This window comes from Mytilus edulis, chromosome 3 (genome assembly GCF_963676685.1).
Source record: "Mytilus edulis chromosome 3, xbMytEdul2.2, whole genome shotgun sequence".
NCBI classification, from domain to species: Eukaryota; Metazoa; Mollusca; class Bivalvia; order Mytilida; family Mytilidae; genus Mytilus; species Mytilus edulis.
The window spans coordinates 69,832,040-69,855,773 of NC_092346.1; the positions used below are offsets into that span (position 1 = coordinate 69,832,040).

Consider the following 23,734-nt stretch of genomic DNA (forward strand, 5'->3'; position numbering starts at 1 on the left):
TCAAATTTTTTTCCAGGAAAAAATTATAAAAAAAACTTGAATATCAAAGAAAACCATGCAAAATAGGTCAGCATTATGGAATCTTCAACATGCTATATAAATAAGTTAAAATATACAATACTGCACCTTTTAATAGGATTTGTGTAATGGTTAAAAAGTTTGTGGTAATATGAACAAAATAGTAAGTGATAAGACCCTTTTTTATTACAAAATGACTATTTCATATAGTTCCGTAACAGCTGTGGATTAATATTGTTTGGAATAATTCCAACAACTTTTTTCCCCTGTTGTCCAATTGAATATCATTTTCCTGTAGGGTTTCATAAATCTTTGAATTGATATCAGGTATGTAGTGCTTATTTTTGCTGATTGATAAATGTTCATATTTTCAGTACTTTAATGTATAAGTTGTTATAAATTTCAGCAACTGGGGCACATCTACAGTTAGAGATCATTAGTGTTTCACCACTCAGCTAAATTGTCAAACTGATTTCATGGTCTAATTATTATAAAATTTGGACTGTTTAACTCATAAATTTACTGTCTTTTTCTAATAAAATTATGCAATGCTAATGTTTACAAATATGGCACATTCTGCTGTTATGTGAAAATAATACTACAGCAAAATATAATGAGTGTGTAGGTAAAGGTTATATGTTTGGTTAGCTTACTTTCTAGCTGAACCTTGAAGTCATTATTAAGTTAGGTATATTACCCTCCTTCAAGAGTAGACTAGTTTTGACAGATAACCAATCTATCTGTCTGTAGGACTAGACTATTATGAATGCAAGGTAATATATCTAACCTAATAATGACTTCACGGTCCAGCTAGAAAGCAAGCTAACTAAACATATAACATTTACCTACACACTCATTGTATTTTGCTGTAATACATGTATATTTATTCTTACCTGTGGTAAGTAGTTGCTTGAATCCACCCTTCCACCTCTGGGGTATATTCTACTCATCTGCCTCTTATTATAACTTCACATGAGTTAAGGATTTTATCTCTTTATGTAATTTGTAACACAACACATTTATGCTCTATTTTTCTGTTATGATAAACATACATCTGACTGTTCAGACATGCATCATAAACCAAAGGCATTCCTATCATTTCAGTGCAATAATATATTATGATATCATATGTTTAAGCTTAGTGTTAGACAAACAAATGTAGCACAATTCTCTTCTATAAGAAACAACTTTTCTTTTCTGTAATCTATAAGTGGCAGAAAATGAGAAATTATTGTGGTATTTAATTAGCTATCCAAAAAACTTTTCTGTACAAATTACAGTCTTTAGCTTTGACCTTAACCTTAAACTTAGAATCAAAAGAGATCTTACTTTCATTATATGGGTCATTTTCAAAAAATGTTGAATTTTCGGTACACCCACGCTAAAAAAAATATTTCTAACGGAAATTTCAGTTGTAATGGCTTAAATGAAAGCTTGTCCGATTTATGATTCAGAACATTAATAATAAACACGATTTACATCTATTTTGATAAGATTAAAATGTATTTCAGTCCGATTTTGGGGGTATTTTTGTGCGTAGTGTCAGAAAAACACATTTCAAATGATTTTTTTGTGATTATCTGATCGCCTTGATATCTGCAAAAGGGACTTTTTAAGTATGTTAGTTATTACTCTAACGAAAAATCGTAGTTTCTTTATCATTGTATGTAACATATTATCTATAAACTAAGTTCAATCAGTGTACAGGAGGTTCATGTCCATCCTGTTACCGCTACTTAAATCATCCGATAAATTGTTCTCCCTATGAATATTGAATCAGACAGTGTTGATTCCAAAAGTGCAAAGTAATCTCCACATTTAAAACGCCATGTTTCTTGAAAGACAGTGTAGAGAAAAGAAATTTCAAGACATTTAGTGAAAAATATAGAGGGTACTTTTTTTCATGTCTATGCTGTTACCAACAATTTTGATTTATTACACTAACAGTATGCTTGTAAAAAGTGCAATAACGTATTGGAAACCAAATTCACAATAGAAAACCATAATCACTTCACCAAAGGGAGTAGTTATTTCACAACAGCAATCAAAAACAAAGAAATTTGTCTATCCTGTTATGTCTATCCTGATATTATGGTTGCTATGGTTACAGTAACAGGATAGACAATTGTAGACAAAAACGTTGTTAAAATTTTTATCTTAAAATATAGGTGCAAAAAGAATGAAATATTTCATTGTTTGAACTCATCTTACTGTTATAAGGTGCAATACTCATATCAGTAACAGGATAGACTTTTATATGGTAATATATCATAAACGTGTGTTCTTGTTACCATTGAAATAAAAAGAAAAGTGAACTAACTTATGAGGGATTTACTTGATGTTGGGCTTATTTGAAAGGGTGAAAAATGCCGAACATATAAATTACTATCTTAGACTTGCATTACTGGTGGTAATTTTAACAACCTTTCAAAACCAATTTTTAGAGGCATTTTTCAGTACAACCTGGCAAATTGGCAAATAATCTATTATTTTACAGAATGAATATATATAGAAGTCTATTCTCTTGCAACCCATATTATTGGCTACGTAAAACAAGCTTAACATATTATTGGCTACGTAAAACAAGCTTAACATATTATCTTAACCTTTTTTAAATAACCCAAAATTTCTTTTGAAAATGGTAACAGGAGAGACAAAATATTGTACCACCGATCAAAAAATGTTTCAAAATATTCTTGTATGACATCATTAAGATTGCATCTTTTAATATGTTGTTCTTAAAGTACTATTTGTTTTGAATTGCTTAGATAGAGGGTTGTTTTTATAGGTAACTTTTTCAATTTCAAAATTTCGACATTTTTTTAAAATGTCCCATACATTACAATATAATGTAAACCAACTTAGTTCAGCAGATACTTTGATTCAAGGTTAACTTTTTTATTCCACTTTGTGGCAGTTAAATTTTGTGATTTTCAAATTTACTTGAAAGAGTTAAATTGGGAATAATCAAAGTTATACATGACAACAACTTATAATAACTTTAATTTTCAACTGGCGAAAAAATTTGTTGGATTACAGCCTAATTAAGATTGCAATCCCATATGCAGTATTTGATCTCATATGTAGTATTACATATAGAAGGTAAAAGCAGTTTTAAAATGCTAAAATCTTAGTTTATTTTTAGAAACTTGACTTTGATCTAAAAAGCACAGATCTTTCTTGAGTTGACTGACAAGCAATTAACACATTTTTAATGAAAGACAAATGTACCTTAATCTGAACACTATTACTATTAAAAATTTTAAAAAGTCAAAATTTTAATTATAGGTTTTCTTTAGTACCAAATCTGTGATTGTAATATATAAAATGTTTAAATTGATAAGAATGATTAACTTGTTTTAACACTGTTATAGTTTTTATCTGAGAAGTTTTTACTTGCACTTGTCATATGCTACTGCGAATTCAGTTATATTTGTGGGTACCAATTTTTGGGAAAACTATCATGTTTGTGGATATTTGATTTCGTGGTTTTGCCAAAGTCTTCATACAAGTCTATAGAAATTTTTCATTAATTGAACATTTAATTTCGTGATTTCCCTTTACCAACTAAATGCACTAAAATTAGTATCCATGAATCCACGATTCCACATCATATAGAATACAGACAATGCAAATGAACTAATGCACAAAGAAACAAATTTAAAACATAAAAAGAAGGATAGAGAGTAATTGAAAGAACAAAAAGTATTAATATTTACTAATGCATTAAAAAACAATTAGACATATAATAAAGAAATAAATAAACTAAGGATACTCAACAAAAAACGTGCAGGCTTGTTTGATCAATCCAATGGCTGTATGTTCATTGAAAGAGGACATATGACAAGACATTCGATTAGCTGAAGGATAAACATGCGACATTTAATACACAATACATGCATTATAAACACAAAAATATAAAATTAATAAATAATTAAGTGCTAAGGTACACATTTGTGGATACATTACCCTTAAAAATATCCCACAATCTTGAACCAAACTTACAGTGTATTGTAAAAAAGTTTGAAATTTATTCAAGTTCTGATTTATTTCCTGCCATAATATCCGAATATAAATGGTGCAGAATATGTTGTAAAATAACCCCAATTCCTTCATTTTCATTTCAAAAATACCTATATATTACAAAGTTAGCCAAACTTAATAAGAGTAACCAAAATAACCCTGTGGCTTTTGAGGCATTTTGTGTATTACAATTCTATTACCCATATTGATAATGGCTACTTTTCTTTTCCCTTTAGATTTTTTAATTTGGATACAGGATGTTCTTGCAACTCAGCATCTTATTTGTAAAGAACATGTATCAAGAATAGGTTCTCAGAAAATGTAAGTTCAAACACTTAATTATTCTTATTGATTAGTTCCTATGTTAAACCTCTGTTAGTACAGATCATTATATGTAGTAATACAGAATATGGCTGTTTTTGAAGTGACACTAGTACTAAACAGGAGGAAACTCAGTTGAAATTAAATAAAAGATATGGAACTCTTTGTTCGAGAAGGTAAAAATTTGCATCTCTGCCTGTATGGCTAATGTCGAAATTTCTAACTCAGTACAACTCAACATTATAAAGCTTCTGACTAAATATAAGATATTCTATCATGTCCATTCCATAGAAGCCAAGAAAACTTTAATGAAAGTGTTCTTTTCCACAGATGGACAAACAGAGTAGAGAAGTTTTTAGAACTGATGAGACCTTCATAGATATAGGTGAAAGAATCAATCAAAGACTCTGACAATCCTTTTATCAGTATGATAGAACTGTTGATTAAAACACCAAGAGGTTTCATTAGAAATATTAGTTAAAGCCAAGTGAACAGATCAAACACACAAAGTACAATTCACCTGTTACGATTCAGTCAACACTGTCAAATTTCTTTAAATAACAAAACACAATTTCAACCTTATTCTAAAAAGTGAGCTTCAAATTAGGTTCAAATCATGGTACTGTGGATTCATTAATTTTCATTGGAGACCAATTTTCATGGATTTCACGGGTACAGGGGAACCACCAATTTAAATGTTCAAGGAAATACAAATTTTCTAAAGGAAAGAATTCTGGCTTTGCCAAAACCATGAAATAAAACATCCACGAATAAACAAGTTTTCCTCAATCAACGAAAATTGGTACCCATGAAAATAAATAAATCCCTAGTATTATACTTCTTATAAGTATCCATATTTGATATTCAATCTATGACTATAAGAATGTGATAGATTCACAGCCTTTATCCTATTTTTGAACATAATTTTAGTAAAATATTTCCTACTTAAGAACTCCTATAATAAGTCTTCTTCAATGGAGGTTTGGAATCACCTTCATTGAAAATTATCTCCCTTTACCAATATATATTTGTCACCTTTAAATTAATGATTAATTACTGATAAAAGGTTCCTTCAACAAAATATGAATAGCAAAATACCATCTGTTTACATAACGTGTCAATTGAAATACAACTTCACTACGGAGAAAGTATTGTAAGTCTGTGTTGTACCATTACTGTGCATTCATTTATTTTCGTGGGTATCAATTTTCGTGGATTGCAGAAAACATGCATGTTCCTAGATATTTGATTTCGTGGTTTTTCCAATCTCTGAATACAAAGCCTATCGAAAGTATGTTATTCCTTGAACATTTGAATTTGTGGTTCACCTGTATCCACGAAACCCACGAATAATAATGAATCCACAGTAACATAAATTATAGCACAGAGAATGTACAGGAATGATACATGAATGATACAGGTCAGTTGTGTTTAGGTTGAAACAGAATCATTGTTTACTTGAAGTCAAATATTAGATATATTGTTTTATTCCAAAGTGTGAATTTGTGTCAATAAGAAAGAAGTTCTATTAAGCATAGTGTAGGATATGTTCAAATGACTGCAAAGCTCACCTTATCTAAAACCTGTAAATACAAACTCAATATAAACTAAGGCATGCAACATTACAAGTTAAATACAAACAAAAACAATACTGATGGAAATAAAAATAATGCACACTAAACTCTATTACTACATGCATATGACAAATAAAAAGGCAATGTTATTTACCAAAGTCACCAATAACATAATGATTAGAGGTAACAGCTGATTAGAATTGGGAAAAAATTCTGTTTTAATAGTTGTTCCTTCATAGGATACTTACTCCCCTTAACAATAATGAGAGGATATATAGTCATTTTTCAAATTAAAATGTTTTATTGTTGACCTATTTGTTTTAACTGGATATATTTGTCAAAAACATTGTAAAATTTGCTACTACATTGAAATTAATTTACATTTTGTGTCTAATAACTGCTTACTGTTTTTCATATCATTTATGTCTGCATATTTTACGTTTTGTTTTTGTAATAGTAAGGGTGAGATGTTTACTAGGATGAAGGGAAATTTCAATGAGGGCATGATGGATAGGGGCAGGCATTGTGCCTTGCAATGGGCTAACTATGGACACTTTATCAACTTGTTAGAAGGATTCCTTCACATATAGAGAGTGTTACCTTTTACAACACTTGAAAATGAGCATCAAAATTATTAAGAGACATATGTGAAACTGAGCATGATGGTCAACTGGTAATTTACATTTTTTTGCTTTACTCCAGTCATTAAAGAAAACAAAACAATAAATAAAAAGAACCCAGAGTATAAAACACGGACAAATACATCTATCTGATTCATCATAAGGATACTTGACCAGTTCTATAACCTGAGTTTTAAGATAACCCAATCCAGTGTTTTCATTAAATGATGACATGTGATAATGGACGTTCCTTTCTGTGAAGAAAAAATTATATAAGCATTACTAAAAGTTACTATTAATTGACAAAAAAATTAAATGAAGGTAAAATTCAAAATCTGACCGAACAAACTTGGTGTCAGTTTGTCCATGAAAGCTATATTTCTGTTGACCAAGAAGAAGAATCAACTTCTGATTACTTGACTATGAAAGTCTAATAAGAGATGATTAAAAAAATCATGTCATTGTATATCCAAGTCTTTAGAACAAACAATGGTCTCTTTCAGTTGGATCAAGTCAGCAGTCATTTTGGAATAATATATGAGCTGCGTCGGATAGAAATCGACCTTATGCAAACGAAAATCAATACCTCTGTTAACCTATTTTGGGTTGAAATAGTTTCTACGGAAAGTCTGTGATTGTTCCAAAAGTAGGTTTTCATAAGAAGACAACCTTTTTAAACAGACCAAAATGCAGCTTTTATATCTTAGTTATTCCAAAATCGATCAAAGTCTTAAGATATGTTTATGTGTACATGCACTTGCATAAGGTCGATTTCTATCCGACACAGCTCATATGTAAACCTAGCATAGTAAATCTACAACTTTAAAGGAAGTCGCTTAAGGGCTGTCCCAAAAACAAATATTGAATAAAGAGGTCATTTTATTTTAAATCAACCACCACTATCATAAATTTTTTTAAATTTCTTTTAGAAAAAGTACAACAGTTCACAATTTTGAATAGGGACTTTCTGTTTTGAATTTTCCTTTGCATCCGTATTTTTGTGAATTTACTTTTTTTCTGTATGAACTTAGTCTTTGACCCCTTTTCTAACATTCATTTCTGAAACAGCCCAAAAGCAAAAATATATCTTTTAACAAACATTTCATATATGTATATAGTACATGTATAATGACACATGTAATAAAATCATGAATGATGATATATCCAGTTTAATTTGATGTTATGTATGCAGATCTAATTAAAAGCATATCATAATGAATCAGTATACCTTAAGTATGAAAAGTGATTTTTACAAACCTTCTGCTACATCAAATCCTTGAAACTTGACAGGTTGTGCATAATTAACCATTGCTGACAAGTAAGGATGTATGTTTGTAGTTGCTCCAATGTATTTATAGTTAGACATCAAAGCTATTTCTTCTTCAGCTGTCAAATTTCCTCCCTATAATATTATTAAAAATTGACAGGTTCATATAATGGTGACCTGTTTATAAAAAGAATAGGAAGCTGTAATACTAGGAGGACCTATAGCAAAAATCACAGAGACAGTCAACACTGAGTGATATTAATTCACAGTTTTAGAATCTAATGCATTCTGGGTAACATTTTCAAAAGCGTAAACCAAAACATTATGATTGGTTAAAAAAATTCCAAAACAATGGAAATCATCCAATGAAATAATGATGTTTTCATGTTGGTGTAAAAATAATGAGAATACCCATAGCCCTTTAGATTATTAAAAGTCATATTGAATCACTGCTCAACATTAGATAGGGAAAGTCAGCTATTAACAAAAGTAAAACCTAGACCTGATTTCACATTTCATTTTATTCATATGATTCTTATATGGTTTTCTTCATAAACAAAATAATTTACACATATCTAATTACAAACCTATCGAAAAAAGAATTTAAAACTACATGCCTAGCCAAGTTTATGGGAAGAATTCATAATTCGTCTTATTCTTTTTCAAAAAGATATGATTGCATATGATATGAAAGGTAGAAGATTAATTCCCATTTATCCTGGATATATAATTCCCCTCTTTTTTTTTTATCTTTTACCTCATCCTCTTCTTTTTTCTCAAATGAATCTGATCTTTTCTTTTCGTCTTCATCTGGATCATTGGTGTCTATAGACTGACATAGCTTCAACTCAGGATGAGCATCAGTATCTATGTTAGGTGTGGTAGGGTCTAAATCTGGAAATACATATGTAATCATGATAATTAATATTATACAACTCATCCTATCTAAAAACAGGATAGTTTAGTAGTTGTTAAATTCTGAATTCTTAATAATATACTAAAAGGTCTTGCTGTTTAATTCATTAATTGAATGGTTGATACTATTACCAAATTCTTGTTATAGTTATTTTGACTGGATGACATGACTTTTCTGGCTTATTTGTCATATCAGGTTATTCAATTGTACAAAATATAGTAGGCTAATAGTACTGATTAAAAAAGTGTAGTTTTTATTCCCAAAGATTTAATATTCTTAAAAGGGAAGCAACAAAAACCTTCAAAAGGTATTAATGTAACTTTATCTCTTTAAAACTTTACATTATACAGGGAATTACTTTAATTCTGTTCACTAAAACCAAAACAAATATTTTTTAAAACACGCTCTACCTAAAATACAGCGTATTTTGAAAGTATTAAAATTCAGAAAACACAGAACGTAAAGACACTTTGGTATAGGTGCTTTACGAATTTTATACTGAAACAAGGAAAAATAAACATATTAAAGGCATCAACATAAGGGATTTCAACCCTTTAGACTTGCATGTTCACATTTCAGATTACAATTTCTGAACATTGTCTACCAAACACTAAAGCAAAAGCATATACAACGACTCCAAGTCAAAAGTTATATAACAAATTAAGTGTTTATGGTCCTGCAAAAAAATTAATTAAAGATAAATCAATAAATGGAATATTTATATTAAATTGAAAAGGTTTTCTCTTCTTTCAACATAATACACAAATTATCAGTTTTGTAAACATGCAAGTTTCTGAACAAAATAAGCTGTTGTGTTAAGGACAATAAATTTTTTATTAACATTCCCAAATGTCAAGAGTTTTGATCAGGAAAAACATAAGTTATTGATTAGAACTTGTTAATTTCTTGAACATAAATATCAAAGTTATATGTATTTGAATAGGAATAAATGGAGATTGTAGTCAACAAGACCAGTGTCCAAAATATATGTTAAGCTCTAAATAGACCAGAATCTAGAACAGTTTTTGGTGTTAAGCACTAAATAGCCCAGAATCTAGAACAGTGTTTGGTGTTAAGCACTAAATAGCCCAGAATTTAGAATATTTGTTATGCTTAGCTCTAAATAGCCTAGAATCTAGAAGAGGTGTCATTTTATTGGTTTAATTTAATCCCTAAAATATCTTGGTAAGCAAACTCAACTGTTATCCTGGTGAATTATTTTGACAAAATGTATGAATTTGCCTTACTGCTGAGGCTTACTGATAATAATACATTTTTTCTTCAATGATCACAGAGTGAGATGGTGTGTGGCATACTGCCACAAAGTTGACGAACTCTTTTTTTTTTAATGACAACATAAGCAGTAAAAACAAGGATTTCAGAAGTGCTGAGCTCTGATTCATATTTACATTCTTGCAAGTTTAGGTTGTTTTGGGATGTGCTGTATGGTGTGCTGTATTGGCCAGACAAAGAACGTCCCTGATTTTTAATTGGAACTGTAGAAAAATACGAATTTCGTCAGTGTGATCTTTCTTTTCTCTGTCTAAATGCAGTACAAAGGTCTGAAACTTCCCCCAAAAAAATGAAGTTGTGAGAGTATAACTACCTCACAAGTCAATAATTTGAATATAGTTCAGAAAAAACTTTCAGATGCAGGTCCAAGGAAATCCAAAAAATGGGAAGAAATCAGAAAAGTTATAATATTTTTTTGACATTGGCCTCCTGTAGTCTGCCAAGCTCATAGTAGTTTTCCTCACAGCTGATTTAATCTATGGTTTCTCTGTTCACTGATGCCCTCTGTCTATTCAGACTACATCTTTCAATGTACCTGGATCTTGCAGATTTTAAGAATTAGAAAGCAAAAACTGTAAAAATTATGTTTTGTGCACAAGATGACAAAACAAATAAAATAATATCTATTAAATAAGGAAATAAAATTTGAACTTTACAAATACCAAAATACAATATGAATTTATAAAGATATCATAAATATTTATTTTTTGAACAAAGAATCAAAGGTGATTAATAATAACATATTTATATAATTTTGACTTTTATTCATGTTATATTTCTTTTGACTTGGAGTATACAAACTCAGAAGACAACAATCATTCCCAGCTCAACTACAATTTTCTGGTCAATAAAACCAAAGTTCACATTAATAAACAGAGTGACAGAAAGATCTGTTTGCCTTGGTAAATACTTCAATTCATGACACTATATCTAATCACACAAAATCATACCTTTTTATATTGCATTGATTTTCAAATAAAGTGTTTGTGTTTGAATGCAATACATCAACCTATATTTACCAATATTTCCCTTTTAATCAATGCTTACGGTATGTATAAACTAAAGGATGACATATATATTCCAAATCTTAAACAAACTGTGAAAGATACTACAAATTTAGTCATTATAATCCATATGTTCAATATTTATCATTTTTTTTAAATAATGATGAAATAAGCAATATCTGGGAAATAACTTAATGTATGTCTATGATTCAGACAACAATATAAATCAAAACCAAAGTTCCAAAAGCATGAAATTCTTATGTATGGTGATAGAAATATTATAAAATTATGTAACTATTAAAGAGACTTGTATAGTGAACTATACAAATTTGAAATATGAACCTAAGTGCAAAATTTTAAAGAAAGTCATTTAAACAACATTGTCATAATGTCATGATGACTAAAATGTTACTGAATTACAATGAAGTGTTTATATGTCATGAATTACAATGTAACATTTTATTTTGAATCACAATGTAGTGTTTATATGACATATATCACAATGTAGTGTTTATATGACATATATCACAATGTAGTGTTTATATGACATATACTATGATGAAGTTTTATATATCATGAATATCAATGTATTTATTCCTTGTGTGTGTGTCTGTATGTATGTATATGTCTTCATTTGTCATGGAGAGATGAAAATCAAACAATATCAAAAGCAGTACACTTATTTATAGTTCTCTTGTGAAAAAAAACTGAAGAGGAAAACAGTTGTAACTGAAAGTGATCATGCAAGTCTAGGGATGAACAAAATTAAAATTGTTTGGAGGCAGACAAAGTAAATGATTAGATTATACAGATATATATGTATATAACTATCAAATATGTCACAACAAACCATGACAACTCATACAACACATCAAACCATTACAACTTGTTACCTTCAAAACTTAGCAGAATTGAAAATTTTTTAATGATTGACCATTTTCTTTAAAATTATAATGACCATATATCATCATTCAATATTAAATAAGATTTAAAAATTTCTGTTCATATAATTGTTTTCACATCCTTTCAATAATTCTGAGAAGTTGTCAATGATTTGAAGACGCATTTAATAGTGAGGGAATGTTTTGTACATGATGCCTGCATTGGACCATTGGTTATCTTGGGTTTGTTTTGTATAATTTCTTCTCCAGACATAGTATCACTGGAACTGCTGTCATCATCTACAGTAAAAAGACAAGATTTTCTCCAGTTTCTACCTGTAAACTCAATAGATTATCTATGATATATCACATTATATTTGTGTAACTTTTTCTTTTCTAAAACCAAGTGGATACCCTTTCTTGGATATATTATTTATAATTGTACTAGATTTATAGAAGATCATTAAAAGGGTCCATCCTACCAATACAGCAAAAACTAAGATTTTTACACAAACAATTCTATTTATAAACAGTTATAGGCCCTCTTGTAAGCCCTTAAATCTACAATTATAAATGAAGTAATTTATAAGTCAATATTAGTCATTTATCTTTAAAAGTGTGTTTTAGGGGTCTTTTAAAAGAAAGAGTATTTGTACAAAAAGTTAACAAATATTTATACAGATACAAATGACTACAAAGGACAAGCACCAAAATTGTGCAAGGTCAACACATTGTGCAGTTAACAATACAATATGTAAAACTTTTGTTTATAAGACAAAATATCAACACTAATACAACAAAATGTAAAGACTGCTTATCAGATTTAAAAGCACTGTATCAGTTTAGTATACGGCAAACTTACACATATTAGAAAGTAATGGACAAATGTAATTTGACCTCTTATTGCATCTAAAAATTTTACATACAAAACTATTAATTAACACAAACTCCACAAATAACTGGGGATGGACATTTCTCTGAGAGGGTAGACAGTACCTACTCCTATAATATCATTACCCAAGGCAACTTAATTGAAATTACAAGTCACATTCCAAAATGAAAGGAAAGAGGAAATGAGGATAGGATAATTGTGATGATAAATGGAACCTATGCTTGGTCATTTGTGACCATGATTTCCATAATGGCCAATCAAATCATGATGTCATTCGTAAGACTTTTGTAGAGAATGAAATAAGCATTGACAGACATATTATTTATCATCGGATTACAAAATCATTGGAAGTGTAATAATAAGTTAGACATATTATTTATCATCGGACTACAAAATCATTGGAAGAGTAATAATAAGTTTGACCTGTTTACCAAAAGAACAAACATTTTCACATTTACAAGTCCAATTCAAAAACTCCACTTTTAGACATGACATAATATAAAGATAATCTATTCTGTTATGTTGACAATGGTAAGTCATTTTTTTGCCACTATACATCCATACAAAATCTTATTTCACGCCCAATATACAGATATGTAAGTCAAGGCAGGTACTAAATTAGGACAACTGGAATAGGCATCTTTAAATCAGTAACCAACAAGATTTTTATGTGGTACCCCTCCTTTAGATTAGATCCCTGCTCAATACGAAGGAGTTGATAAAAGTGCCTTATATCAGAACATTGTTAATCAAACTGAAGATGATTAAAATTGAAAAATCTAATTTTGTTTCTAATAGATATAACATTTATATGTGATAAAAATTCTAACAAATATATAATAATATGTGTGAAAGTATGACAAAATATATAATGAAAAACATATTATGTTAAAATACAAACCATTGAGGGGTCCCTCTTCACCATCTACATTGCCCACTACACCACTGACATCAAACACTATCTCAAGGTCATCATTTTGTTCCTGTTGACCTTTCATAAACAACTCTAAACTTCCTAAATAATGGAAAATGTCCAAGTGTAATAAAAGTACTAAAGAACAAAGAGCAGAAACAACTTTGCTATAAAATAAAAGGTATATCAATAACAATAACACTACGGACCATGCAAGGGCTTTATAGCCAGTCAAGGTAATTAAAAAAAAAACATAAGTAAGTAAGTAATAATTACACTTTATAAAAGAATGCCGGATTTTGTTTGGTTGGTAGCCAGTGTATTTTTTGCATAATATAACCTTTTTTTTCATTTCAAATGAATTTGCCTGTTTTTCACCACTGCCCTCTTTTCATTTTGGATATTCCTAATCTCAGCTGAATCTATTCAGAACCTTTCTCACCTTATATCAATAAATAAGGCAACAAGATTAAACCATATTGATTGATAGAGGTAAACAAAAATGTCAGACAACACAACTGCACAGCACTAATCTCATGATCATGTATTGAAGAATGGGTTGTGTATATATGTAAAGTGGAAAAAGGTGTCTATACAAAGGAATAATTTAATGTTGGAATGAAAATGACGTTTACATATTGATACCACGACATTACATAGACAGCACTAACCCAGTTAAGTACATGTATACAGCCGGCATCTCTTTCCGGTATAAACCTGATTCTAGTGTATATAATTCCGAGGTACTATGATAGGCTCTACTTAGCCTCAAATTATGCATAAACATAAAAAAAAACATGTTTATGGATTACAGCTTACTAGTAAAAAAATATTTCTCTTCACCTGTACATATAGTTTAAGTCAAAATCTATTCTGTGTAATTAAACAGATATATCATATTATGGAGAGGTATTTGTGAATAATATCAGTCTTGGTACCAAATTTCCCTACCCTGGTGGTTAGGAAATTTCAAAGTCCCTTGACTGATATTATCGCAAGTTCCCCTCCATAACATGATTTATCTGTTCATAATACTATGGAAATTTCTTTTTATATATTTTCTTTTGGCAAACAAATTTTGCACATTATCATAGATGCCAACCCCCTTTTGACACAATCAGTAACAAACTATCAAATTTTCCGTATTTTTGAAAAGTTTTCAGTAATCATTCATAAACGTGCATTTACCAATAAAAATTACTGACGAGTGGTTGCAAAGTGATGTACACTAAAATTTGTCATTTAACATGTTGTCTGTAGTATGTATTCCATTCATTAATTGTTCAGATGTTCTCGACTCAAACATTTTTGTTTTGTCAAGGAGAAGTAGAGAAAGGGGGAAAGCTACTTAATAAAATGCAAGTTTGCCTCTTCGGAAGTCAGTTAGTTACCCAACAATAGGTTGATAACTCCCGAGAAACCGGAAGCATTACATTGGCGTTTCCTAAATACTGGACCAGGACGGAAAAGTAATGATAAAAATCCGCGTTTTACAAAATTGAACGTCGATGATTGGGAATCCGTAACTATTCGACTTTGACCGTAATAGCGTAGTTTTTATCGCAAAATCGGAAAAACTACGGAAAAATCGTAATGGTTGGCATCTATGCATTATATTTATTTAACATTGTTCTTTATCCAATCTAATAAACGCTTATATATAGCGATGATTAGTTCTTACTTTTCTCTACTTCTGGTTTGAGCCTTTTATTTTTGATGAGTATTCTTTGTTGCAGCTGATTGGGTGGTGGAAGGTACATACCAGGTTCAAGCTAAATTATAAAACAAATATAATGTTTATATCATGAACTTCTGTCAAAAAAGCATTGGTAAAAAACATTTAAAAGATAACAATTAAAAGTCGGTTTTTTTTCTACAATATCAACATGAATTCCAATCAACTTATCATTCAGGTATCTTTTTCTTCATTGACAGCCATATTCAATATAGCAAATGATCTTTAGACCTTCCATACATTATTCCTTAATCCTGACAAGTTTATGTCAAATTAGCAGATTAAATCAAAGATTATTTCTTATGCTTAGTTTTGAATACAATCAGAACAAAATAGGGAATGGAATCTCCATTAACAAGCCTAATATTTCCACTCACTGGTATTAATTCTAGGGGTCTTTTCAACAAAAGGTCGCCTAAAATATCTTCACAATATTTGGCCATTTTGTATTGCTGAGCTTTACTGAAATAAAAAACATGTTAAAAAGTAAATATCATGTTATGTTTAAACAATAAACACTTGATTTGAAAAAAATAATACAATTTTCTAATTATTTTGATTTCATTTTTAGAAGGAATTGTTGAAAAGTGCTTTCTAATAGAAATGAGTCAAGAACCAACTGGATTAATCTATTGATAGAATAAAATTGAGAATGGAAATGGGGAATGTGTCAAAGAGACAACAACCCGACCATAGAGCACACAGCCCAAGGCCACAAATGGGTCTTTAATACAGCTAGAAAATCTAGCACCAGGAGATGCATACTATTTTTCCATAATGTGACATATATGTTATTCTATTTCCATCTTAAGGCAACTCATAATTAGATTATACCTGCAGTGATTTTCAAAAGATAATATAACAGGCATCTGTGATGTAACAAATGCTGTTTCTTTGATTGCTTGTATAACATCCTGAAAATAAAAATATACTGTAATAACTTCAAATATTTATTTCAAGATTTGCCTATTTAAAAATATAATTATTGCTATGAATATTACTATTATGTGTATAAGTTACAAGACTGACTTTCGAAAAACAATTTTATAATTTGATGCTATAAATTTGAAAGAAATATCAAAAATTTTGTTAGTACTTCTATATATTTGCATTTCAGAAACACCTTTTAGCGCAATAAATGCAGATCAGATTACTTAAACTATGCTTAAAATCAGGAACCTAAAAGTAGTTGTCTCTTGTTATATCTAAATGTTATTTGTCCTTCAAAGATTTTTTTTCATGGAACATCTTTGAATAGTCTCTGTCTAACATATCCACACATGTCTACACAGAGCACATATTATATTAACACTTGTCTGTTGTTGAAGACTATGTTGAATATGACATCTTTTCTCTCTTTTTAATATGTGTTGCTGTTAGTTTGTAAATTACTGTAACACTAATGTCTAAGCCAACAGAAAAGAAAAAGTACAAAGCCAACTTAAGCCATGTATACCAAACCAATTTTCTATCTGGGCCAACTTAGTCCATGTATACATAAATAAAAGCACACTTATTGCAGTTATACCTTAAACAGTATATCTGTACACATAGCTTTTCCATGAGTGATGATAGGTTCCTGGTCTTCTCTGGTTCCATCCCAACAGTCCAATTCTACACATCTAAATACACATCATATTACTAATTAAATACCAATAACTAGAGGCTCTAAAGAGCCTGTGTCGCTCACCTTGGTCTATGTGCATATTTAACAAAGGACACAAATGGATTCATGACAAAATTGTATTTTGGTGATGGTGATGTGTTTGAAGTTCTTACTTTACTGAACATTCTTGCTTCTTACAATTATATCTATAATGAACTTTGCCCATTAGTAACAGAGAAAAATATTTGGTAAAAATTTACATAAATTTACCAAATTAATGAAAATTGTTAAAAATTGACTATAAAGGGCAATAACTCTTTAAGGGGTCAATTGACCATTTAGGTCATGTGGACTTATTTGTAGATCTTACTTTGATGAACATTATCGCTGTTTACAGTTTATCGCTATCTATAATAGTATTCAAGATAATAACCAAAAACAGCAAAATTTCTTTAAAAATTACCAATTGGAGGGCAGCAACCCAACAACAGGTTGTCCAATTCATTTGAATATTTCAAGGCAGATATAAATTGACTTGATTAACAATTAAACTCCTTGTCAGATTTCCTCTAAATGATTTGGTTTCAGAGTTGTAAGCAAAAAACTACATTTTACCCCTGTTCTATTTTTAGCCGTGGTGGCCATCTTGGTTGGATGGCCAGGTCATCGGACACATTTTTCAAACAAGGTACCTCAAAGATGATTGTGGCCAAGTTTGAATTAATTTGGCCCAGTAGTTTCAGAGGAGAAGATTTTTGTAAAAGATAACTAAGATTTACGAAAAATGGTTAAAAATTGACTATAAAGGCCAATAACTCCTAAAGGGGTCAACTGACCATTTCCGTCATGTTGACTTATTTGTAAATCTTACTTTGCTGAACATTATTGCTGTTTACAGTTTATCTCTATCTATAATAATATTCAAGATAATAACCAAAAACAGCAAAATTTCCTCAAAATTACCAATTCAGGGGCAGCAACCCAACAACAGGTTGACCGATTCATCTGAAAATTTCAGGGCAGATAGATCTTGACCTGATAAACATTTTTACCCACATCAGATTTGCTCTAAATGCTTTGGTTTTTGAGTTATAAGCCAAAAACTGCATTTTACCCCTATGTTCTATTTTTAGCCGTGGCGGCCATCTTGGTTGGTTGACCGGGTCACGCCACACATTTTTTAAACTAGATACCCCAAAGATGATTGTGGCCAAGTTTGGATTAATTTGGCCCAGTAGTTTCAGAGGAGAAGATTTTTGTAAAAGATTACTTAGATTTATGAAAAATGGTTAAAAATTGACTATAAAGGGCAATAACTCCTAAACGGGTCAACTGACCATTTCGGTCATGTTGACTTACTTGTAAATCTAACTTTGCCAAACATTATTGCTGTTTACAGTTTATCTCTATCTATAATAATATTCAAGATAATAACCAAAAACAGCAAAATTTCCTCAAAATGACCAATTCAGGGGCAGCAACCCAACAACGGGTTGACCGATTCATCTGAAAATTTCAGGGCAGATAGATCTTGACCTGATAAACATATTTACCCCATGTCAGATTTGCTCTAAATGCTTTGGTTTTTGAGTTATAAGCCAAAAACTGCATTTTACCCCTATGTTCTATTTTTAGCCGTGGCGGCCATCTTGGTTGGTTGACCGGGTCACGCCACACATTTTTTAAACTAGATACCCCAATGATGATTTTGGTAAAGTTTGGTTAAATTTGGCCCAGTAGTTTCAGAGGAGAAGATTTTTGTAAAAGTTAACGACGACGGACGACGACGACGGACGACGGACGACGGACGACGGACGACGGACGACGGACGACGGACGACGACGACGGACGCCGGACGCAAAGTGATGGGAATAGCTTACTTGGCCCTTCGGGCCAGGTGAGCTAAAAAGCAGGAAAGTTAGTTAAACTTTCCTATCTCTTGGTAGCTTGCATTTATATCACTTCTTGTGCAAGTTAAACTCAACTACAGTATATTTTACACAATATTAACAAATAGGCTTTTTGGGGGATTATATAATTTCAAGAAAATATCTCATTATTACTTTGCTTTGAAGATATGTCTACTCATTTAGTCTCTAGTGGATAGTTGTATCAATTGTATTCATACCAAATACTCTTATTTTCATATATCTATACCCTACATATGTTATATACATCTCCCTAGTTTTTGGTGGGGTTCGTGTTGCTTAGTCCTTAGTTTTCTATGTTGTGTCTTGTATACTGTTATTTGTCCCTTTGTCTTTTTTTTTAGCCATGGCGTTGTCAGTTTATTTTCAATCTATGAGTTTGAATGTCCCTCTGGTATCTTTCGTCCCTCTTACTTTTTACTAACAGAATCAATGATGTTTTCTCACCTGCAACCAGCCAATAGTGTCTGTCTATACATTTCTACAGATGACCTGCCACCAAACTGACGTCCACTTAAATATGTATTATGTGATGAGTTTATATAATAATGTGATAATGGCTGATCCATATCCATATATATGTCTAATCTATCAAGGAATACAGGAGCATTTTCATCAGACATTAAATAGCGACAAAAACCATCTAGACTTAACCATTCTGAAATAAAATGTATGAAAACATTACAATTCAAATATTCTTAAGTTTACTACACACTAGTACCAAAAATATATGTAAATGAACAATAATCAATCTACTGAGATTATGCAAATCTTTGTATTCTTCTTTAAAAATAGAATAGTTCAGGATAAAATGTTCAGTTCCATTGTTTGTGGTTTAACCATATTTATAATTCAGTGTTCATTACTCAGGATCATAAATTTGGCCATTTGTCAACAAGAAGAAGAGTTATGCAAACAAAATTTGTTTAAATTTAGATATTTTAAAAAATGTGTCATGCTTAGGATTTTCAACATCTTGATAACAAGAATTTATAGAAATATAAATTAGTATTTAGTTAAAGGGAAACTTCGCAAAAAAATCAAAAATTGATATTATGTTCATTCTGTATAAAAATGCTCAAATTCATAGATATTAAAGTTTTATTCCGCTAGATAAGCGATCACCATCGATTTTAAATTCAGAGTATTAATTCTCTGAGTTCCACCATTTTGTCCTTCTTTCCCGATTAATGAAACGATATGTCTATAAACCACCAAGAAACAAAACTACAGTAACCGATGTAGTCGTAATTGCGTGTCGATATCTTGTCAATCGTACGGTTGTTTTATCCGACTAACTAACCATGGTCTGTTGTTTTTAAACTTGATATTGGAATTAGGTGAAAAGTCAAAGTTGAAATCATAAATAAGTGTTCCGTGAAAATTGTTTTCGAAAATCTAATTTGTTCATAATTCTTTAAAGTAATAAACCGTTTTCAAATAAATTTTTATCTTCCTTTCTGATTACCAGCATGGCTAAAGGTATTACTTCCAAAGGTATTGTGAGGGGTGTGAGGTGACACGTCCAGGTATTCAAGCGATTTCCTGTCGGGCTTGCAAGTTCACGCATCGTTTCACTTCTGCAGGTATTGATCAGTGTACACGGCTGATAACATTTAACTTTCCATTTTGAACTATCAGATGTATAATATACAACTCTGTCTTACTTGTCATTACCAAACTCATACGCTTGTTTATAAATAACATTTCTGGTGTAAAGAATATTATTCATAAAAATATAAATAATACCCAAAAAATAAGATTTGATGAAATTAAAATCTATTTAAATATTTTTTCCCAGGGTGAATTTGGGAAAATGTAATATATACTCATTGTCAAAAGTGAAGGACAGATTGGAACATACCAGAAATATTGATTTAAAAATATGTACGCACTTGCCGACGATTCGTTTATACGACTGGATAGAAAGTTACGGAACTATAGCGCAATTTAAAATATATACATGTATACATTGAACATAAGAAAAAAACATATATTTTGAATAAATAGGGGTAAAAGTGTTGTAAATAGACTAGTCCACGTATGCCAACAGTATGTAATCATCGAATGTCGATAGACTATTGTATACCAGAAGAACAAGAAGAGAACCAATTTGATTTAAATACAGGTCGATGTATAACTTTTGCTTTGGTACATTGAAGTTGTGGACATAGTAAAATCACAGATTTATATTTCAATAAGATTGTTCTCGAACAAAGGAAGGAATTCGTCATCACAATTGTTATATATGCCACTGGACGAACACTAATTATCCCGAAGGGATGTGAATATTTTGCTGGGAAACTTTTGAGTATCAAAGTTTCAAATTAATTTCGGGATTTATTTTTTTTCTTGGTATTCAATAACAGAAAAAAGAAAAAATTACTTGTCCGCTAAATAGGGGTATTCTTGTCAGATGAAAGACTTTTAGTTATATTTAAAAAAAATAGGGAAATATGACATTAAATTGGTTCTGTCTTTTTTTTAAACATCGTTAAAAAGATGTGTGTCTAAGGTGAACGCCACAAGAACCCTGTAATACTAGTACGAGAGTATAGCATGTAAACATTCCTTCTCAATAATATGGTTGTATTGGAAATCTTTTCATACAGATTGACAACTCATTGTCCGATATGCATGTAATATTTGCCAAATGACGCCCATAGTTCTTTCTACCATCATCATCTTATTCTTTGATATTGCTGTCAACATCGATGGTTCACACCCAAACAAAATGGGAGTAATGGACCTTCAGAGCTTCTCCGTGTTATACACTTGTGAAATATATAGACGAAATTTCTGTATTGAAATGAATATACATCTCACAAACAGGATTTTCAAATAACGATTTTGAGTAATCACCTTACAAACCAATATAAACATATGGCAAGATATAACCATGAAGGAATTTAGTTTTTGTCAGACACAAGAACTCATCACTATCATAAACGTATACGTATATATGCATACAATTTCAACTATCAAGAACAAGCGGTCGATGTCGATAGTCCGTTTTCTAACTGTTCGAGTTAGACATGTCACTTGTTCATTCTTGAAAGCCTTCATATTCCCCGTCTAACGATGGGAACTGTTTCTGATTGTGTTGACTATAAATGCTTGTATGGTAATTCTGTTGTTTATCTGTACAAGCGGTTGCATTTCTTCTCTTTTCCCAACAAACAAACGAACGAAACGCTACTAGTCTGCTTTCTCTGGAGCTCATCCTCAATGGCTCTTATACGTCAGGAAACTTACATGTATACTAATAATGATTGTTTTAAGAACAACGATGTATGGATGAACTATTCTAAATTCGTCAATATCAGTTATGCATGACTAAAATATAACTTTTATTACAACTACTGTATTACTTATTTGGATTAATGACGGCTATCATGTTCAACATTGCACAACTATTATCATAGAATTAAAAAAAAAATCCTCAAAAATCCTTAAAAAAAAATAATGCCTTAGCTTAGATAATTGGTATTTTTTCACAAAAAGTTCGTGTAAATGATTGTCAAATGAATTTAATTATGTAAGAATAAAATGTTAAAAAGAAACTAAAAAAAAACCCATGTATGTTGTATTTTTTTGTCAATTAAAAACTTTAAAATTGCAATAGTTTCATTAGCATTTAAACACAGCCAGATTTGAATACAAGTTAAGAAATTCCGGTAAAGTCAATGATATCAAACAGATGTACAATGGTATATCAAATTGGGTAATATTGCATTTAGTTTTTATTAAAGATTAAAACTACTATTTTTTACTTCATATTTGAATCTTTACGCCAATTGCCGCTAAGAAAGTAATCAAAAATTGTTTCCTTTTATTTTTATACATTTTCGGATTTACGAATCTGAATTTTATTTTCAATTAATTTACACAATTTAATTATTGAATCTTTATTCTCATCGTGTATTAAATCTTAGTGTATTAAAATCGTGACATCATACTCTTTCTAATCCTTTCTGTATATCCTTTCCAAATAACAACATTTATACCTGTGTACGCTTGAACTCACACCTGCGGCTAAATAGCTACAAGGTAAACGAATTGACCTCAAGCAGAGAAATATACAGTGACCTTTACAAAATAATATACACACTCTGCTCACACATTAGTTGCATTGAAATGATTATCAAAACAATAACGGTAAATAGACAAGTAAATAGTAAAAATGTTCAATAAATATTTTATGAATAAAATCTCAACAATAATTAATTAAATTTATTCAAAAACATTTACTAGAGACAGAGACATATAATTTTATAGGAGTTTAATTCAATGAATACAAAACGGTATATGCATATTCATTTTCGTTCATTATTATATTGTGGTTAATAACTACGACCATTCGTCAGCTGTGCGCTTTTAATTACGTATATTGTCGATAAGCTATAAGAGTTAAACAGATTTTATTTTTTCCCAGAATTCAATAAATCGGGCTAATACGTCACGACCCACTCGAGAATTCAACCAAAAAAGTTACAAATACTTGATTTTCTCCGTTATTAGAAGGAATATAAATTTAAAACTTTGCAAATGTGTTTTTTATGTTAAGATGAACATAATTAGATGATAAGTAAAAAATCGCGGAATTTCCCTTTAATATATGTTTTTCTAATTTTTGTTTATGTATATACATGAATATAACAACGAATTATTGTTTCTAACAAAAAAGTACATTTGTCTTGGTAAATATGGTCTTTTTGCCCATCTTTTCATCACAAGCAGCAT

The 23,734-nt window shown here is 30.3% G+C and overlaps 1 protein-coding gene and 1 long non-coding RNA gene across 9 annotated transcripts in view; one reads left to right on the forward strand and one right to left on the reverse strand.

Moving 5' to 3' along the window:
• Positions 1-23,734, reverse strand: part of LOC139517292 (1-phosphatidylinositol 4,5-bisphosphate phosphodiesterase beta-4-like) — a 103,132-nt gene that overhangs the window by 13,185 nt on the left and 66,213 nt on the right. For 2 of the 8 annotated variants that reach the window (XM_071308204.1, XM_071308205.1), the window contains 11 exons: positions 19,439-19,649; positions 16,986-17,079; positions 16,292-16,371; positions 15,835-15,919; positions 15,404-15,494; positions 13,711-13,824; positions 12,128-12,217; positions 8,581-8,717; positions 7,814-7,958; positions 3,794-3,878; positions 912-984 (listed from right to left, as the gene is read on the reverse strand). In XM_071308204.1, the coding sequence (XP_071164305.1) occupies positions 912-984; positions 3,794-3,878; positions 7,814-7,958; positions 8,581-8,717; positions 12,128-12,217; positions 13,711-13,824; positions 15,404-15,494; positions 15,835-15,919; positions 16,292-16,371; positions 16,986-17,079; positions 19,439-19,649 (1,205 nt within the window). Of the gene's footprint in view, positions 1-911; positions 985-3,793; positions 3,879-6,725; positions 6,811-7,813; positions 7,959-8,580; positions 8,718-12,127; positions 12,218-13,710; positions 13,825-15,403; positions 15,495-15,834; positions 15,920-16,291; positions 16,372-16,985; positions 17,080-19,438; positions 19,650-23,734 lie in introns of all 8 variants that reach the window. The other 6 variants (XM_071308202.1, XM_071308203.1, XM_071308206.1 and 3 more) reach the window with 3 other exon arrangements.
• On the forward strand, positions 315-6,150 carry LOC139517303 (uncharacterized). Its single transcript, XR_011663130.1, has 3 exons — positions 315-345; positions 4,278-4,362; positions 4,693-6,150. It is a non-coding gene; the product is annotated as an uncharacterized lncRNA (long non-coding RNA).